Source organism: Charadrius vociferus, unplaced genomic scaffold (genome assembly GCF_000708025.1).
Source record: "Charadrius vociferus isolate BGI_N301 unplaced genomic scaffold, ASM70802v2 scaffold134, whole genome shotgun sequence".
Classification (NCBI taxonomy): domain Eukaryota; kingdom Metazoa; phylum Chordata; class Aves; order Charadriiformes; family Charadriidae; genus Charadrius; species Charadrius vociferus.
The window spans coordinates 1,491,452-1,510,617 of record NW_009648333.1 but is presented as its reverse complement, the minus strand read 5'-3'; the positions used below and the strand labels follow the sequence as shown (position 1 = coordinate 1,510,617).

Sequence of the window (19,166 nt, the reverse complement as noted above, 5' to 3'; positions counted from 1 at the left end):
ATTTTTTTTTTTTTTTTAATCTTTAAAGGTGTAAGATATCGAGATGCTGAAGGCATATCTTTCTTCTAGCGATGGCTTGGAGTTAAAAACCACGTAGATCTTGATATGCAACCTAAATTTGGCATCAGGAAATGGGAAATTGCATCTTTAAGCAGAGTACAATCAAAAATGAATTACAATAAATCCTATATAATTGCATAGGTTTTTTTTTTTTTTTAATCTTTAAAGGTGTAAGATATCGAGATGCTGAAGGCATATCTTTCTTCTAGCGATGGCTTGGAGTTAAAAACCACGTAGATCTTGATATGCAACCTAAATTTGGCATCAGGAAATGGGAAATTGCATCTTTAAGCAGAGTACAATCAAAAATGAATTACAATAAATCCTATATAATTGCATAGGTCATTCTCTTTAATGAGATTTTATTAACCTGACTGTCAAGCTTTTGAGTCAGGCAGATATTTTATCTTCTTCAACTGATAAAAGTGTCAGCTATAAACCACCATATAAATATTCATAAATCTACACATCTGTGGCAGCCTATCAGCATCATTCTTTTGGACATTAAAAGCATTCTAATTACTTTCTGTCTAGCAGAGCTGAAATGCTGCCTGTTATAGTATGTGCTTGGCAGGCATGATTGCTTTTGTTTGCCATCACAAATAGCAGCATCCTATTTTATATACTGATGGTCCAGAATATATTCAGGGTTTGACTGAACAGGATGAATATTATGAAGCACCATCTGGTTTTGATAACATCGGGTATATTAACTCATCTGTTAATTTTTGACACATCATTGATTTATTTATTTAGAAAAATTGGATCCTGTTTTGGTATGTTGCTGTTTGCCTTTGTAACAAATGTGATGACATTTCCTTACTAAACAGGGAGATATGCTAGTTAATAGGATATATGGCTATGTTTTAATGCCTGTTTTCGCTCAGAAGCAGCCGTGTACTGGATGAATTTATCCTGCCTTGTTACGAATAATTCAAGTACTTTACCAAAAAAGTTTAATACTTGAATAGGTTAGCCTGAAAATTCACGGCATTGACGTCTAGCTCCATGATCCGTGGCAGAAGGTCATGTTTTCTTTTTTCTTGAAATTACTTCTTATTTTAAATGCCCAAATGATGGTATTTCAGTATTTATTTTTTTTTGTGGCCCACAATCAAAACGCTGCTGGTAAATGCGACACCTACGTTTCTTTACAGAAACAGATTACACCATGGAGAACGCTTGTCTGTCTGGTAGATGATATACGAGGCCATATTCAGAGCAAAGCCCTCTGGGCTTTGATGAGCAGAAGTTTGGACTTTCTCCTGCCGCTGTAGACTGTACTAACCAGGAGCTAGAGCAGGCTTCAAAGTTTGTCATTGATTTCTGTCCTGTGCTCAAAAAGGTAGTTAAGGAACTGCTGTTCATGCACTGAAGTTCTGTGAAGTCCCTGTCCTATCACCTGCGCATCCAGGCTTTACTTTTACTTTAGGTACCTATATGGGTCCCAATGTACCCTTCTCTCATCTGAGACTAAAGTACCAAGTGAAACAGAACTAGAGAAAACAACCCAAAAGCTTGCTATGGTGTGCCAAAGTGGGATTTTGTACAAGTTGTTACCAGAGGCTGATAAAGCGAGGGGCAAGGTTTAGACCTCCTGGGTATTGTAAACCCTGAGGTATGGGGTGCTTTGCTGAGCTATGCACCTATCCTTCCTGCTTGGTGATGGAGAAATACTAGGCGCCTTGTGTTGGAGAAGTCGTAGCACCAGTAAGCTGACCAGAGAGCTGTGGAGGGTGAACTGGTTGGGACTTCGAGGCTGTATGTATGTGAGGTACTTCCATCCCATCATCCAGAGCCCTGAAATCCTCTTAAGAAATATGTGAGCTGGTTTAATAGCTCGGGCTGCCGCTGGGGAAGCAGAGCTGGCGTTTTTCCTCTGGGGACTGGGAACATTTGTGTGTGCTCCATGCATAGAGCTCTGCGCTTTGCCCAGCACCCGCAGGGTCTCTTCCCACTCGGCTCCTGGGTTCCTACCAGCAGCAAGGGGCGTGGGATGGACACTTTCCAGAACACCTCTTAGCCAGTGGTTCATCTCCAGAATGGTGGGTGTTGTGGGAGGGGAAGGATCCTTCCCTTAGCAGGTATCCAGCTGCAGGTCCACTGGTCACCATCCATGACTTGTACAATTTTCCCATTCAGCTTAGCCATAGCACTTGGCAGGTGGTTACTTGAGTGAAGAGGTGGAGGGCTGTAGATCACAGTTTTGCAGGTTTGCCTGTTTCATAAGGTCAGTTTCAGAGATCTCCCCCCTTTTTGCTGATACCTTTTCACTTGTGTGGGCGACAGTGAGCAAGCTGGCTAGTAATAATACCATTCCTGGGATGTCTGACTCCGCACTAGAAACTTAAGCACTTAATGCAGTTGATTGTTAAACTTCAGGCATGACATTTCTGGCCCCTTGGGATCCAGAGCACCGAGTTTGCTTTTGAGAGTGGGCACGCAGCCAGAAGTAAGGATGCTTCCATGTTTTTGAAGCTTTTCACAATGGTTAGAGCTCTTGCCAAGAATGAATGGTTTCTTCCTCAGTCCCTCTGCAAGAGATCACCCTGGCCTCCGGACTGCAGAATTGCAGAGAGAGGGGTTATGGGAAAGAAGAAAAGCAGGTGTTCTCCACCCTGTGCGTGGTGAGGAAAGATCTAGCTCAAGATCCCATCTTGTAAGGAAAGATTCTGCATGACAAATGTCATCTTACAACGAGAAATGTGGAGCTGCACTGCAGCACAAGCCTTGAATAGTGGTTATTCTGACCACTGCTGTTGCAGAGTAAGCCACACAAGTGGATGCATTCAAAGCACCAGCAGGTACCCATTGTCTCCTGTAAAATATTAATTCTTTATTAGTCTATTCAGATTTCTGTGGTATGAAAAGAATGTTTGTCTTTGGCAGCATGTATGTTAAGCCATAAATCATAGTCCACCGACAAAACTCTTTTTCCTTAGGAAAGCATGATGTAGACCTTACAGTGTGGCTTAAAATTTAAGATGGGCTTTCCTGGAAAGCAGAGAAAGAAGAGCAGAGCTCTCTTAGAGGTGTTACTCCAGTGCCAGCAACTTGGCATGTTTAACACAACCAGTTAATCAAGCTCACTCACGTCCGGATCTCTCACGTCTGGACAGAAAAAAGTTTTTAAATGAACAGAGAAGGTGAAGATCATCATTTTGTCCTTAACTGAGAAGTTGGGAACCCTCATTTGGAAGTAGATCTATCAGATCAGTACTGAAATGGCCAAACACTTGTAGTCTTCATCCGCTGGACTGTTTCAGTGATCTTCGCACAAAATGCCCAAGCAAGCGTTGGTTTGTCAGGATGGGAGGTGTCAAATGCTCTCGATTTTATAACTCAGACATAGATATTTGCAGCAGTGTTCTTATCTAAAAACATGGTGACAAAGTTTATATGCATGGACAAAGCCAGTTGAGGGGTACAGAGCTGCTTCTCCAGGATCTAAAGTAATAATAATATGATAATAATCCAACAAATCAAGAAATACCAATCATCAGGTGAGAGGACTGAAACACTGCAAGGTGAAGACTGAGAGGATAGAAATTGCTAAGGACCCTGGACTTTCAAATCTTCCTCAAAATTAAATACCAATGAATACATTCCCTGCAGGGGAGAATGTATGGTATTCAGACCCGCTCAATAGTTATAAAGATGACTCTTTAAACCATCTGCCCAAGATCACAAAGGAAACTGTGGAAAAGCCGCGACCTGAATCGAGAGCCATTGAGACCCAACACAATGCCTTATTAATAAAGCTGTCTGGTCTGAGTATTGAAAAGATCCTCAGGTGTAGGAAAAGCTGATGGTATACCTGCCAATCTTTCCAGACATTTTTTCTGACGCGTCAGTGTAAGTCGCCAGGTTGAGTTTCAGAAGTTTGCTCTTACTAAAACCCCCGATTTTAGTCTGACAGTTGGATAGCTAAGAAACCACATAGTTCAGCATCAATGAGAAAAAGATATAAAGATGAGTGCTTTATGCAGGAGTTGGTACCTGATTTGCCATATGATATTATCTTCTGGTCGCTTGCGCTCTCAAATAATCTAGTTAGGAATACTTACAGTTTTAGCAATTTAATCCTGATCTGTTTGCACTTTATGGGCCTGATCTGGCAAGTCCACCTTCAGGCAAAAGTCTAGTTAAAGTCGATAGAAGTTCTGTAAGAATAAAGACTGCGGGGTCTGAGACATTAGAATTACATGGTTGGTGAGCATCGTAATAAGGAAAAGGAATGTCACAATAAGACTTTCATAAAATGTTTACATTGTTTTAGCTCAGTGCAGTCATTTCAACAGAATCCTTTCCTAGAAAATATATACATTACGTTAAATCAATTAAGAATCATAGATCAGTGGTTATTCAGCAGTGTTCACATAAAAACAACTTTTTGTCATTTCGTAGTGATTAGATGTTGCACAGTCCTTGCATTTCTAATTACAGTGAGTCCATAAAAGCTGAAATCCCAATTTCTACGATATATGCTAAATGGGCAGCATTTGTTTTTATTTTTTCCCCATCACAAGAAATAACCGCAGTTATCATTCTCATTTAGGGTCGTTCTGACTGTGGGTACATGTACTATTACTGCTGTAGAAGTCGCTTCAAAGTGGCACCCGCTTCAGCACAGAGCCAGATGTTTCCAGAATGTGTGCTGAGAGCATCCCTTGCTATTGCTGCCCAGCGGTACTCAGAGAAAAAGCGCTTGCAAATCTTTCTGCTAGCATTTCAAAATAGCCCTGCCTTGTCATGACTTTCATTTTTATATCTTTGAGTATGCGTTAAAGTTAAGAAAAAAACAGTAATTGCTGTTATTGTGTCTTTGTAGTAGATCTGATACTGAACTGAAGATTAAATCAATACTGTCATTTCTGTATAAAATTTCAGTTACATTTTAAGCCATTATCACAGTGAATGTGCCTAATGCATTCAATTTTACAACAAAACTAATCATTAATTTTATCTTTACTGATGTTAGTGCATATTAAAACATTCTTCAAAACTGGTATTTGAAATGTCAGGTTACTTTTTGCCGTATTTCAGGAGAAACCATATTAAAATAACATCTCTTATACTAACCTAATCCCTTTTCAGTTGTTTCATTCATATTTTGTCCCCTTGCAACAAGGATACACAAAGAATGAGTAACTGTTTTGTCAACAGGGACTATAATGATTAAAATACAAACAGTAAATACGACTTCAGGTCTGGAATCGGATTATAGGATTAAAATGAATGAAAAAACTGCTCTGTAGTAGGATTGCAAAGTTCCAATCAATATCATCCTGTAATAATTTTAAAGGGAAAATGTGGGAAGTAAAGAAATAAGGCAAAGAAAGCCCAACTTGAAGTTGTTAGTGATGCTTGAGTTTCTTGGTTTTTCTTTTGATTTATCGGTAGGTCCCAGCTTGAAAGCTTAAATGTCACCGGAGTTCCGCTCTTTTAATCTATATTATATTTGTTGTGCTGTGTTATTCTGCATGTGCACCGTAAGGGTTAAAGACGGCTGGCCTTAGGTGAACGCAGTGTAAGGGAAGGAGGGACAGCAGGTATGGAGGCTGCAGAGCACCCATCACCTCAGCACCCACTTGTGCCTTTCTGCCCTTTTGAGTTTGTAATATGGGCAGAGGGCGTTGCTTCACGTTTTGGATCAAAGATGTGTTGGAGCAACCTGCCCTGGTTTCTCTGAGCCCATCTACAAGGCTAGGGTGTGGTACGAGTCGTCGTTAGCACAGGAGGCTCATTGTGAGGATGCCTTAAATGATCTTGGGGCCACCCCAGTCCTTCACATGCTGGTGGGCTCTCCCTGCCTGGCCCTGGGCACCCTCGTAGCCCTGTACTGCGCCTTTCCTTACGCTGTCCACCTCAAGTCCCTGTTCTTACGGTTGAGTCTTCAGGAGATCACATCCTCGGGGAGGTCTCCTCGGGATGCGTTTGAGACTGAAAGCATTTGTATGCTGCTTCAGCCTTGCCCTCTTTGCAGAGATCTGGAGGATGGTAAAAATGCAAATGAGTGTTGTTTCAAAGATTCTTCAGGCCAGATGTACTAACCTCAGTATGAAGTACGTTTTCCTACATTTTCCACCAGAAGGAATATCTTCTGGATCATGGGGAAGTACCGTGAGAAGTGCAACCTCTTAGAGGACTGAATTCTGAGCTTTTCCCGTTCTGTACTTATTATCAATGGGATGAGGCAATGTTTTTGTCTCTAGTGATGAAGTTAAGATAGATGAAGGTCTGGGGTGCTTCGTCTTGCGCATCTGTAGCAGGTTGCCTTTTCAAAAGTAAATGCATTTGTCACTTCCTAAAAGTCAAGCCTGCCTGAGAAGAGCTCTCCAAAATTGGCAGCACTTAAACCTACCAGTTTTTGTTTTTTTTAATCTCATGCAAAATGTTAGTTACATCTTTTTAGGCACCTAGAAGAACTCAGCTGTGAATAAGCTAAAAATTTTAAAAAGACATTATTTTAATCAGGGGATCTAACAGGTCATGCCACAAATTGGAGCCAAATCTCTTGGTCATTTTCCATCTGGGTCCAAGAACTGTTACAGCAGCTTGACTCTACATATATCGACATTCAGAAATGAGCCATCCTACTATAAAGGTTTAGGTTGTAGCTGCTACTGCTGCCTGAGATGTGACACCTCCTGTAATTAGAGGCGAGGCTGACTAGGTGCGGCGTGGCATCCTTATGCTGCTCCCAGAGCCGAGCTGCTGCCTCCAGAAACTGGTGCACAGCCCCATGTAGAGTTTCCTGATTATGTTCAGAGCAGCTTGAAGAACTCTGCGCTGTTCTCCACCGTGTTATATCAGCCTACCCATAAACTCATAGGAGGTCAGCAGGACAGAAGAAATTCCTCCTCTGACCACAGGAGCTTCACATTGTACATTTGATGCCTCTCCTTGGTGTAAGAGAAGGGGTTTTGTGCTCTCTTTGAGTTGTTCTTGGACGTACCTGGAACCTAAAGTAAAAGGAACAGAAGCAAAGTCCATAGAATTGGGGGTGGATCACATAAAGTGTCCCACACCCAATGTCAAGCAAGTGCAGCAAAGACAAAAGGGAGGAAAAACAAAGCTTGGAAGCCTTGTTGGAGAGGAGCAGGGCATAGGAAGAAGGTGTAGTGCGAAGTCCTGCAAATATGGACAGGCAGTGCCCACCAGCAGCTTGAAGTAGGCTTCCAGGGAAGTACTTAGTTGAACTTTTACTTGTAGCAGATTGGACGGAATTTGTATTTTTTTCTCCATTTTCCTGTCTTAATCCCTCTGAAAGAAGATGGCAGTAAGCAGTGACTATCATCACAATGCATTTCTGATTAACAGCAAGGGCACAAGGGCACTCTGAAAATAGAAGCAAAGTCGGGATTGTTTTAAATCACAGTGTTGCAGAAGTATTAAAGCAGAAGCCATAATTTTAATGTGTTCAGAAATAAAACGCATGCTACTGTAAACGGTTGTGTACATTCATCTAGCTGCTGCTGCCTGGCATAACCTTTTGCATTAGGTTTCTGTGATTCATCTTTTCTTTTGTTTCAGAGAGTCGAATGATTCTGGATGCCTTTGCCCAACAATGCAGCCGGGTTCTAAGTCTCTTAAATTGTGGTGGAAAACTACTGGACAACAATCACTCTCAGTCCATGATTTCTTGTATAAAGCAGGAAAACCCAAATTATAGTGAAAGACAAGAGCAATGTCAGCTTGGGAAAATGGTCCATAGTCAGACGTCAGACATTTTAGACATAGAGATGCAGTATATGCAAAAGAAACAACAAACCTCAGCCTTTCTGAGAGTTTTTACCGATTCCCTTCAGAACTATTTGCTTTCTGGGAGCTTCCCTTCTCAGAACACCTCATCAGTAAATGATTTTAGCCATTTGGCAGATGTGGATCCACTTTCAACCTCTCCAGTACACACTTTAGGTGGATGGACGTCTCCAGCAACATCTGAATCTCATGGTCACCCATCATCTTCTACACTTCCAGAGGAGGAAGAGGAGGAAGAGGAAGAAGGTTACTGCCCTCGGTGTCAAGAGCTAGAGCAGGAGGTAATTTCATTGCAACAAGAAAACGAGGAACTTCGTAGGAAATTGGAGAGCATTCCAGGTAAATAATCCCCTGCCATATAATATTGTCAGTCAGTGATAAAAACAGTTGGGTAATAGTTTAAGTTCTTGTTGTCTTTTAAGGTTGTAGTGATAGTAATCAAACATTGGAATTTGTCTCCATGCAAAATTCCTATAGCTGTGCCCACTGGAAAATTACCTGCTGATACTCATCCATACAAATCATGAGTCCTAGACTAATAATCTGTGTTCAGGATGGGATGTACTTGTCATCCCAAATTCCAAATATCAGGTGATTTGTCATGGTAATTTCAAACATGCGCTTTTATACCTAATTGTCTGTATTGGTCTTTAAGTGATGTTGCAGCTTATAAACCTAATTCCCTTTTGGAGCTCCTTTTTTGGTTACTTAAAGAAACCATTCAAAGTTGTGTCCCTACTTTTAAACAAAATAGATTTGGCTTTTACCTTGAACAGTATTTCTTAAATTGATGTTTGCTCAGTGAGAAGGATAAATAAATCTCCTCCTGTTCATCTTCAGATAATATCTGAAAATAATCTTGGCAACAAGTTCTCCAGTTCAGCAATACCAAACTGCCGCTTGGTAGAGAGAGGCAGCAGGGGAGAGAAAAGCAGACAGAAAAGCCCCATCTAATAGAAACCCCCTCTGTGAAAAACTTCTCTTGCTCCTTTAAACTTAGGACCTCTCGCTGTTAAGGTGCACTGACATGCTTGAAGAGTGGCATTGGACGAGAACAAAGTATCTTGGACCCATATCCTCTAAACTTTAAGCACAGGCAATAAGTGCAGCTCAAATAATAATACTAAAAGCAAACTGGAATTTAGCAAGGAAAATAAGCACGCAACACACTTCTGACACATCTATAAGTGCTGGGGAGCTGCACCTTTGCTAGCTAAAGTTTGAGGTGCTTAGGGTAGATCCATGTAAAGTTGTCTGAACTAATCCCTAAATGGTAGAAAAGCCATTTAGCATGGACTGCAAGAGAGGAAATGCTCCAAAGCTGCTAACTATGCAGAAAGGAAGAAGGCAGCAACCAACCACTGTCCAAATACATATCTGCAGTTGCAAAATATGAGCAAAAAGCAATCAGTAGTCTTCATTGTTCTTCTCCCAGCTATCCATGATCTGTTATGAATTATTTGTACTACATTGTGTTTTTCTATTGTGCGTTGGTCCTGAGGTGGTACCAGCAAATCCCATAACCAACGTTGTTCAGTGCAGAGAAAACCCGAAGTTTAGAATACTTCTCCCACCTCTCCCAAGATCTAAAGTCACCATAACTCATACACTCTCACTGGATTCAGCAGTCGTTCATACCTCACATGGAAATGCTGTGACAAAGGGAATCGTGTGGAATCGCGCGGGGGTTGGACTAGATGATCTCCAGAGGTCCCTTCCAACCCTGACCATTCTGTGATTCTGTGATTCTGTGACTTGGACTGCTGTTGGGTGCTAGATTAAGAAGCAGAAGACCAAAAATTACCATTAGGGTCTATAATCTGACCTACAGCTTTCATTCAACCACCTATATTGAACCTAGTGATCTTTTTGACTTTGACTAAAGCATAACTTAGATTTGACTCGCTATCTCAGAAGGCTTGGAGAGGCTTGAAGAGTTGGAGACACTGACAAGCAGCGGCTCTACCTCTTCCCTTGACACTTGACTCCAGTGGTTAATTACATTGGTGCAAATGTGTGCCGAATTCCCTGCCTATCTGAAACTAGCTTCTAGCCGTTGGCTTTTATGCTTTGCTCTGCTAAATGAAGTGCTGTATAGGACTTGGTACATTTTCTGGATGGAGGTGCTTACAGATTAAAAGCTGACTGAATTTCCATCGTGGATGAAGTAAGCAAACAAAGCCATTTAGAAGTCCCCAAATGAGTTGAATCCTTCTTTGTAGTTCTTTTCTCCCCTCTGCTCATTTCTTTAAAATTTGGGTACTAGAATTACACGCAATATGTTCCTATCTGCCTGAGCGAAGGTGAATAGTCTCTTTGTTCCCACCCACGGCTGCCCTGGTCATTTGGCCATCAGTCGTGCAGCTGAGCTTCTCATTCTGTGCACGTTTCTTCGTAGACATGTATACTTTGTATTTGGCTGTGTTCATTTACTAAGTGATCTGGATTGCTTTGGCTGCCCGGTTGCCACTGTTTGCTGGTTCCCCAGTTTCTGTATCATCCAGATCTTTTTTTTTTATTGTTTTTAAATTACCTTTGTGATTCTGGTTAGAAATGTTGAATGGCATTGAGGCTGCTGTCAGTCCGTTGAGCCCTGCTAGAGAGACATCTATTCATGATGATTCCCCCAGTGACAGATACTTGAGATGTCGGTAGTGGGTTCTTAATCCGTGTATGCTGTAGTCTTCTGATGCTGTGTGTTGCTGCTCTCTCAATCGGATGACTCACAATAGTAAGTTAAATGCCCTTCAGGGGTCTAGGTATATTACGTCTGTTCAGCCCAACTTTTTCAAGCGAACCTATAATCTCATCAAAGAGTGACAGTCAGGTTAGTCTGACAAGATCCACTTTCCATAAGACCGTTTTGACTGGCATTAATTGTATTCATGTTCTTTAGTTCTTGGTCAATTGAATCCCGTTGTGATGGCCTGTATTTTGCTAGGATTAATGCTGGGCTAAGCAGCCGGTATTTACCTGGGTCATCACAGTTACCCTTCATCTCCCTTTAAAAGAGAGATAAACATACATAAACATAGTCCTTTTTCACCCCCAGGAGTAGTGAAACACCTCATTAGCGGTGTATCAAAGGAAGCAGACAAAAATAAAATAAATGTGCAAGGATGTATGAGTTCATCAGCCAGGGTAAAGCCATCATCAGATGTGCCTGCTGCTGTCTGGCTGAGGTATACAGAGAGGCCTAAAGTGACCTAGGTGTTTGGGGAAGCATAAGGAGCCACAGAAGGTGCCCTCTGATTTTGCTACGTGGTAGGACAGAGGTCTGAGCTCCCCAGGCAGTCCCACAGCCACTGCTGAGCAAGGTTAATCAAACATCAACTAAAGGCATTGCCTGATTATTTTTGTCTCCAGTGCTGATTTTGCTTCAATTAACTGCTGCTGCCGAAGAAGCCGGCAAAAATTTTTGTGGGACTTGAAACACCCAAATCTGTATGGAAACAGGTGCAATGCTCATTCTCTGAGCAGTTTGGTGGGGTTTTTTTGCTGATCAAGATGCTTCTTGCCTCAGGAGGGAGCCAGAAAGCCCTCTGCAGAGTGTTTCAGTGGCGTTTGCCACCATCTATCCCATCAGAGTCACCTCAGAGCACAAACTTGCTTCCCTGCGCACTTACACATCTCATGCTGGGCATCTGCCGGGCCAGGCAAGGCGGTTCGTGCAGCAGAGAAGCAGCGGTGGAGGCTGCTAGGTGAGCGTGGAGACACCTAGGTGAGCGTGGAGACACCTAGGTGAGCGTGGAGGCACCTAGGTGAGCGTGGAGGCTGCTAGGTGAACGTGGAGACACCTAGGTGAGCGTGGAGACACCTAGGTGAGCGTGGAGACACCTAGGTGAGCGTGGAGACACCTAGGTGAGCGTGGAGACACCTAGGTGAGCGTGGAGACACCTAGGTGAGCGTGGAGACACCTAGGTGAGCGTGGAGGCTGCTAGGTGAGCGTGGAGGCTGCTAAGTGAGCGTGGAGGCACCTAGGTGAGCGTGGAGGCACCAAGGTGAGCGTGGAGGCACCTAGGTGAGCGTGGAGGCTGCTAGGTGAGCATGGAGACACCTAGGTGAGCGTGGAGGCTGCTAGGTGAGCACGGAGACACCTAAGTGAGCGTGGAGGCAGCTATGTGAGCGTGGAGGCACCTATGTGAGCGTGGAGGCTGCTAGGTGAGCATCGAGGCACCTAGGTGAGCGTGGAGACACCTATGTGAGCGTGGAGGCACCTAGGTGAGCGTGGAGGCACCTAGGTGAGCGTGGAGGCTGCTAGGTGAGCATGGAGACACCTAAGTGAGCGTGGAGGCTACCGCACCGTCTCATCAAGCCACTGAAGGAGCAGGTCTTTTTGCTGTCGCAGTTTTCCTTCTCATCCTGGAGGGCGAGCTGGGTCGGAGCTGCTCAGTGAGTCTGGCAGGGGACCCGGTGGGACGGGGGGAGGCATGCACCGTGCCCTCCTCGCAGGCTCTGAGGCTCCCGCTGGCAACCCTGTCAAATGAAGATAAAAGCACCAACCCCTCCCTTCTGTTCTATAACCGTCTATGAATCATTTTATCCTTTTCCTGAAATACTTTGCATTTGGGTTTTTGGTTGGTTGTTGTTTTTTTTTTACTTTCCGTATGCAAAAGCCCTTTTAAAATCCATGAGAGTTTGTGGTCTAAAAATAGTTACTGCTGTACATCTTTGCCTCTAGCTCTGCAAAGCACCATTTGCAGGGCTTACAAAGAGACTACCGGGAAGAAGAGTGTTTTCTCAGCAGATGTAAAGGCAATGACTTTTTTTTTTTTTTTTTTTTAACAAATATTACACAAAACATATCCTCCTGTAGCTTTTGGACACAGAAAATAAGATTTTTCCATTTTCAGGACTCTGCCCTGTTGCTGTAGAAGCCCTCCAGTCCTGTAGGGTCTCTTTGCCCATAGCCTGGCGTCACTCTTTGGTAGATCACCACTGGAGAAAAGCAATGACATCGGTGACATATTGCATATGTTTTTGTTGTTGGATTGGGGTTTTTTCCCCCAAAAATATACCCATTTGATTTGACTGAAAGAATACTTAAATTTGTGTGAAATCTTAATTGTTTCAGCTATGGAATAACTGAAGTAAAATTCCTATTGCAGTGCTTTGGTTTTGGAGCAATGTGACATCTTGCAAATTGTGCAGTTTTCCCCAGTGATTTTTTTTTTTAGGCAAAAACATTAACTGAACATTTTCAGTTTTCAATTCAACTGAAAAACAGAGAAACATTTTTGTTTGGTGTATTATTTTTGTCTTGTTTTAAAGAATACTTCAAAGATTAGGTAATTCCTGGAACGAGTTTGGCAAACTTGTCATTGGCTCTTTAAGGTTTTGACACCGTCAGGAACAGAGCAAAGTAATCCATCTATACGAAGAGAAAAATGTCTCCTAATCTCTTTCCTCTGTATAAAAATTACTAGGGCCGTGATACATTCCCAGTAGTAAAATTAAAGACTTATTTGTGAGACTGCATGTAAGACCTGGATTTAGACCCTCTAATATGTAAGGATATTAAGCAGTTCTCCTTCACTATTGTCAGCAGGATTTTCCCACAGCTTTCAATCTAAAAGGGAAAAAATATTTGCAGGTGGTTAAAGCAAAGGCCAGGAGTCATGAGTGAGGGTTTGCGTGGTTTCAATCAAACCAGCCTGAAAGTAGTGAAAAGATACAAATAAGTAAGATGATACAGTGTGTGATAACTATAGTAATTATTCTTCTTACCTCGTTGGCGGGGCAGCAAAAAATACTCCAGCAAACTGCAGGAGAATGGGGGTGAAAAACCCCCTCAAATATAGAGAGGTGATCACCTACAGAGGCAACGTTCGTGGTGGCTGGAAGTAGCCAAAGCAAAGCGGGATTTGCAGGTAGAGTTAATATCAATGTAATTGAAAAAGTTAGACAAGTTTTCCGGGAGGTTTTGTGTGCCCAAGGCTTGACTCTTTTTCGTGACTATATCGGATGATCTAATAAAAGATATTACTTCTCCCTACAAATCCTGTCTCCTTTATACTTTCAGAGCATCGCGTTTCCAAAGAGCCTACCACAGCCGCAGCGTAGATAAAGCAGCCATCAAGGGTTATGACGAACACTTTTTCATGTCCTTTCTTTTTTTTCTTTTTTTTTTTTTTTTGTCCTTTTTCTTGATGTTCACATTTAACCACTTCTTTGGTTTGCCTTGATGTTCGGGATGTTTTGGTCTGATCTCTGGCCTTGTTCTGCTGTTCTGCTTCAAAGTGTGAAGCTACTTTGGGAAGCGAGAGCCTCGAGCACGGTCGCCGAGTGTTTGGCACAAGAACCCCTTTGAATTTGCAGCACGGTTTTGCTTGCAGCTTGGGGGTGCCGGCTTAGTTTGCTAAACCAGCCTGAGTACAAAAACTTACTGAAACACATAACTGCAGCAGACCAGGGATTTATTAATTTGTTTTCTCCATAGTTCTGTGCCAAAAAAAATCCCTGAGAATTTGGGGCGTTCAGGTTTCTTAGCCTAAACTGGGGAGCAAGAGCTGCTGGGAGTTTTGTGGGGAGCTGCAGTTCAGCCTGGCAAGGCTGAACTCCCCCAAAAGTTTCGGTCTCAACTTCGGTTTACGTTTTGCAGGTCAGCACTTGGCATTTTAGTGACACAAACTGCTGTCCCCGCTCCCCGAGGGTTCCTTGGTTGCCCCATTAGTTAGCAGCAGTATAAATGTGTAGAGGGGTTTATCCCTGCCCTAAAGACTTCACAGCTGAAAGAGAGGACAAGAAGAGGTACCTTCTCTTAAGTAGAAGGAAAGCGAGGGAGCACAAACAAAAATAAAAGCCACAGGAGCATGTGGCAGCATCGCTTAAATGAGAGATGCACAGCTGCCTTGTTTAATGACTTTTCTTCTGTTGTTTAGGCAGAGGTGTACATCCCAGGGGTGTACAGAAGGGGCACGTTCTTCTTTCTGGAGGAAACATTTTTGCAAAAGAAAATTAAAAGAAATAAGATGGCTTTTCAGATGCGGATTAACAGAAGTAAAATGGTTTTCCACTCCACCTGGAAAACACAACCAAGAGGAATTTTAATAGTAACATGATACTTGCTATCGTTTTTTTGCCCTTCCCTGCTTTTGGCAGGAAGGTAGGTCAGATTAGCCAATCTTTAACACCCTTCTGCATGTAAGGTCGATTCTTCTGATTTCTGCTGGCTACTCTCGCTGCAAATATGCGCTGGTTTTATGTTACCGTCCAATTACAAACATCCAAATTTGTAGGGTCTTGAGCACTGAGATCAGTTCCTCTTTACTAACCCCATCTCTCCTTGCCCCTCGCTCTTTTTCCAGCTGACTGCACCCCAACAACTTGTCTTCACGGCCTGTCCATGCAGCTTTCACTGGCTTTCAGCTGACTATTGAAATAAATGAGCGTATGAGCTAAAATGATCCAAGTTGTGTTATACTGCACACTTGTCCAAATCTCAGGCAGAGGAGGCATCTCCGTTAACGTTATGAGAAATTCACACTGCTATCTAGTTCGTCAGCAGGTTCCTTATCATTTGTTACATCTTTTTGACAGTCGAGCATCAATTTAGAAATGCCCTGCAATGAACTCGGAGTGAAGAATTGCTCAAGGTCAAGCAAAGGAGGACGCATTGCAATGCTGAGCCAGTCTTAACTAACAGCTGCCGGTTTGAGCAGGGTGGATGTAGATGTACACCCTTCCCAATTCTCCTCCTCGCTGGCGAGTCAGAAGTAAATGGTCTTGAGTGCTAAGGGATTCATCTTCTGCTGTGCAAAACACCAGAACGAATACCAGCCAGTGTCAGCTACAGAGCACAAAAGCTCATTAATGAACAGAATAACCAGATTTCTTACTGTCTGCTTATGGCGCTGAGGCCACCACGGGGAGACACGCAGCCGGGCTTGAGCCATCCCTTCTCACAAGGGCTGTCTGGTGCTGCGGGAGAGGTTGGAGATGTATCTTATTTACATTGGAGATATGCCTTATTTACAGCAAGCCCGGGTATCTCTTCACAGCACTGTGCTTTGGCAATATAAGCAGTCCTGGAGTGTGTTACACAGGAGGCCACATTTTGGGGAGGATGAATGACAGTCCTCATTTTGACAGATACCAATACAAGTGATTGTGGCCCAATAACATTTAAAATGAGCAAAAACCCAGCCCAAACCAGTAATAGAGAAGTTCTTGGCACTTCATAGAAAGTTGGAAACAATTTTCAGAGCCAAAGGTTAAAAAAAAAAAGAAAAAAAGCGAGCGATAATTGGGAAAAACTAAAAGCATGCTGTTGAAGGCCCCAAAAGACTATCTGGGAGGAAAAGTTTTGTGCTGGTTACAAAAACAACCAGCTTAGAGGGAAAGTGAAGGAACATTTATAACGAATGGAGTAGAGAGGAAGTTTATGGTGATGAGTAAAAAGCCGAGATTAGGATCAGTGGAAAATTAATAATTAAAATTGCACCTGGAGCACTCTGTGGAGGTGACATTCTTTCCCTGGCAAGTTAAAGGGAAGATATGGAGTCCTAATAACGGTATCGGACCATTAACAGATAGAAATGGTAAGTTTTGTCAATAATATGCAACTGCTCATTGAGTATTTCTGTTCCAGTATTCATGAAGAGTAAAATGGTGCAGTCACACCAATATGATGACGATGGTAAGCGGGTAGAAATATTTCCCATTTCCACTGTATCTCTGGGTGTTAGCATGCATTCAGTAGCGGCTTCAGGTGGGACTGCCACCTCAGCTGTCTGCCACAACTCCCTCCCAAAGTTGGGGGCAACTGAAGAGCTTGTCAGTCAGCACCAGAATTCCTGGTCTTTTTAGAAATGACAAAGAGGTGCTGATCCCAGCTCAGGTTGTAAGACAGAGCTGTTGAAGAGCGGAGTCAGGAGTCCCTCTTCCAGAGGCTGGCATCACCAGGAGAGGAGCCGCTGGGAGCAGTAACTGCTTGGGCGCACCAGCTATTCATCCCTGAGTGCACATCAACTTCTTACCAAAAACATTAGGCAGCTGCTACCAAAGTGTGATGCTTTCAAAATCGTGAGATTTGGACAACTCATTTCAGGAGCAAAAACAGAAATGAAGGCAGAGAAAGAGGACTCTGACAATGATTTTCTTTATGTTTTAGAATATTTGGGATAGTCCAGAAGACTGAAAGAGGCAAATACTGTACGATTTTTTCTTTTTTTTTTTTTTTTTTTTTTTTTTTTTTTTTAAAAAGGACCCATGAAATGTCCTGGATGATTGTAGGCTCATTGGCCTGATACTGAGCCCAGGCAAACTAGTTGCACAGCTGGTGCCAGCTTCAATTAAGAGAGTACTAAAAGAGAATAATGGAGTTAGTACCAGGCAACATCTTGCCAAATTATGGTTTTGATGAGATGAAAAGTTTGGTTGATGAGGATATTGCAGATATTTAGAGTGTTTCGTAACATATTACAAAGAGTGATTTAAAAAAAAGCAAAAATATTTGTATTCAGGAAATTGCCATGATGCAGCTGAATTCCTGGAGGGATTCTTTGTGCAACGGCTCACTGTTTTTAATATTTCCATCGGTGAAAGAAAAGCATACAGTCATTGCTCACAGCTTGCAAGCGGTGCAGAGGTGGTAGTGAGTGAGGAGGATGAGAGGAGACATCCTTGGCCGAACACGGTGCGACATTACCGCGTGTTGGGGCGCAGAGAACATTGGCTCCATTTGGGTTCAGCCACTGGGACAGGGACACTGAGAAAGGCTTTTGGAGGACGCAGTGGGTTTCCGGCTGATTATGGATGCACAACATGCTTGAAAGGGCTGGCGTGCCGACACATAGGTAGGTGTAGGGATTCGGCTTTTAGCGTGAGCCCGGCATCTCGGGAAGGTGAATGTCGTGCTTAGCAAAGAGAAGATGGCGAAATTGCTTCACCACTAACTATAAGTACGTAACAAGTGACAAGCACTTACTGTTTCTTTTCCGAAGATTTAATAAGACCCAATCAAAGGAAGAGAAAATGCCGACTTGAAAGGAGGTGTATGTTTGTGAGGCTGGAATAGCACATGCTGTAACAACGAGCCAGGGGTAGAAACGGCATCACTGGGAGACGACGAGTTGAGTTGTACTGTGTTTCACCCGCTGGTGCTGTCTGGTGCAAAGAGGATTTAGTCAGGGGAGTTGCTGTGCTGTGTGGCAGGTCAGACTGAGAGATCACAGCCCAGCTTTTGTCATCGGCGCAGTTGGTGGCCACCATGCCATTTATTAGAAATTGGGGTACTCCACAGAGAAAGCGGTGACGAGTGGTGCGGAATCACTTGTTACAGCGTACAGATGCCCTGAATAACAACGAAGTCTTACAGCTTGGCTCAATAAACAGTGAAGACCTGCCACCTCTTACGTGTGTCCTGCTTTGTCACTGCTTCGCATCTTCACAAGAGCAGCCTTCCCCAGCATGCCAAGTCCCCTGTAGCACCTCCTTCTCACCCTTTGGCTCCCACAAAGGTCTTGCTCTTCTTGTCACTCGCTGCAGGACAGGTTACTTTGCCACTTACAGTATCTTTTCTAAGTCACTGGCACTGTCAAAAAGCGAAGGCTGTGGAAACTTCTTCCTAATGGGCAAGAAAATTACTGCCGCCCCGCAGGCTTTCTGCTAAATCATAACTAGCAAGTGTTATTTTGACATTAGCATCTTTCCCGTTGGTTACAGCGGGCACAGATCCCTGTTGGTGATGTCGGTGATAGTGGATACGTGCGTAAGCACGCAGAGAATCAGCTCTCGGGGTTATGATCTTGTTAACTCTCTAGACACCACATCAAAGTCAAAGAAACACAAAATGAATAAGCTACTAGGTTTAAATGATTATTCATCCTTACAGTTGGGAGCCGTATGCTCTTCTAAAGGTACGTTTGCTGCAGGATTTGGAGGAAACAGTTTCTCTTACCTCGGCAAAGAGAATATTTGCAGAAAACTGTAAGAGGGACACAAGCAAAACTGAAGCTTTGACTCTTGGCCTTGTGCTGCCCTCTTTGTGGCTTCCTTTAGGCTTCGGTTAATACAGCAACCCAAAAAGCCTGGCTTTGCAAGTTGGATCTGGTGTTTGAAAGGCTGAGATCATCTGTACCCCCAGCAAACAGTGTGACACACCATGGCTTTACAAGTCAAAAGCGCTCAGAGTCCTCCAGTCTCTAAAATGACAAAAAAAAACCCATACAATTTTGTGCTTGAAACATCACTGCTTTTATGAGGACAGAAGTATTTATAAGCTTCAGCCAGCTTTTAGTACCTTCATATTTCTCACCGGTAATGAGAAATCATTTCCTCAGCAGAATACAGTTAAAGGAGAGCTGTGCTTCACGTGCCGGGGACACAACAGGTTAACGTTC

General features: G+C 43.1%; 1 protein-coding gene across 1 annotated transcript in view; it reads left to right on the top strand.

Moving 5' to 3' along the window:
- Positions 1 to 4,639: 4,639 nt before the first annotated feature.
- Positions 4,640 to 19,166, top strand: part of BEND4 (BEN domain containing 4) — a 25,623-nt gene continuing 11,096 nt past the window's right edge. Inside the window, exons 1-3 of the mRNA XM_009885008.1 lie at positions 4,640 to 4,749; positions 5,720 to 6,060; positions 7,597 to 8,163. Of these exons, the coding sequence (XP_009883310.1) occupies positions 4,640 to 4,749; positions 5,720 to 6,060; positions 7,597 to 8,163 (1,018 nt within the window). The remainder of the gene's footprint in view (positions 4,750 to 5,719; positions 6,061 to 7,596; positions 8,164 to 19,166) is intronic.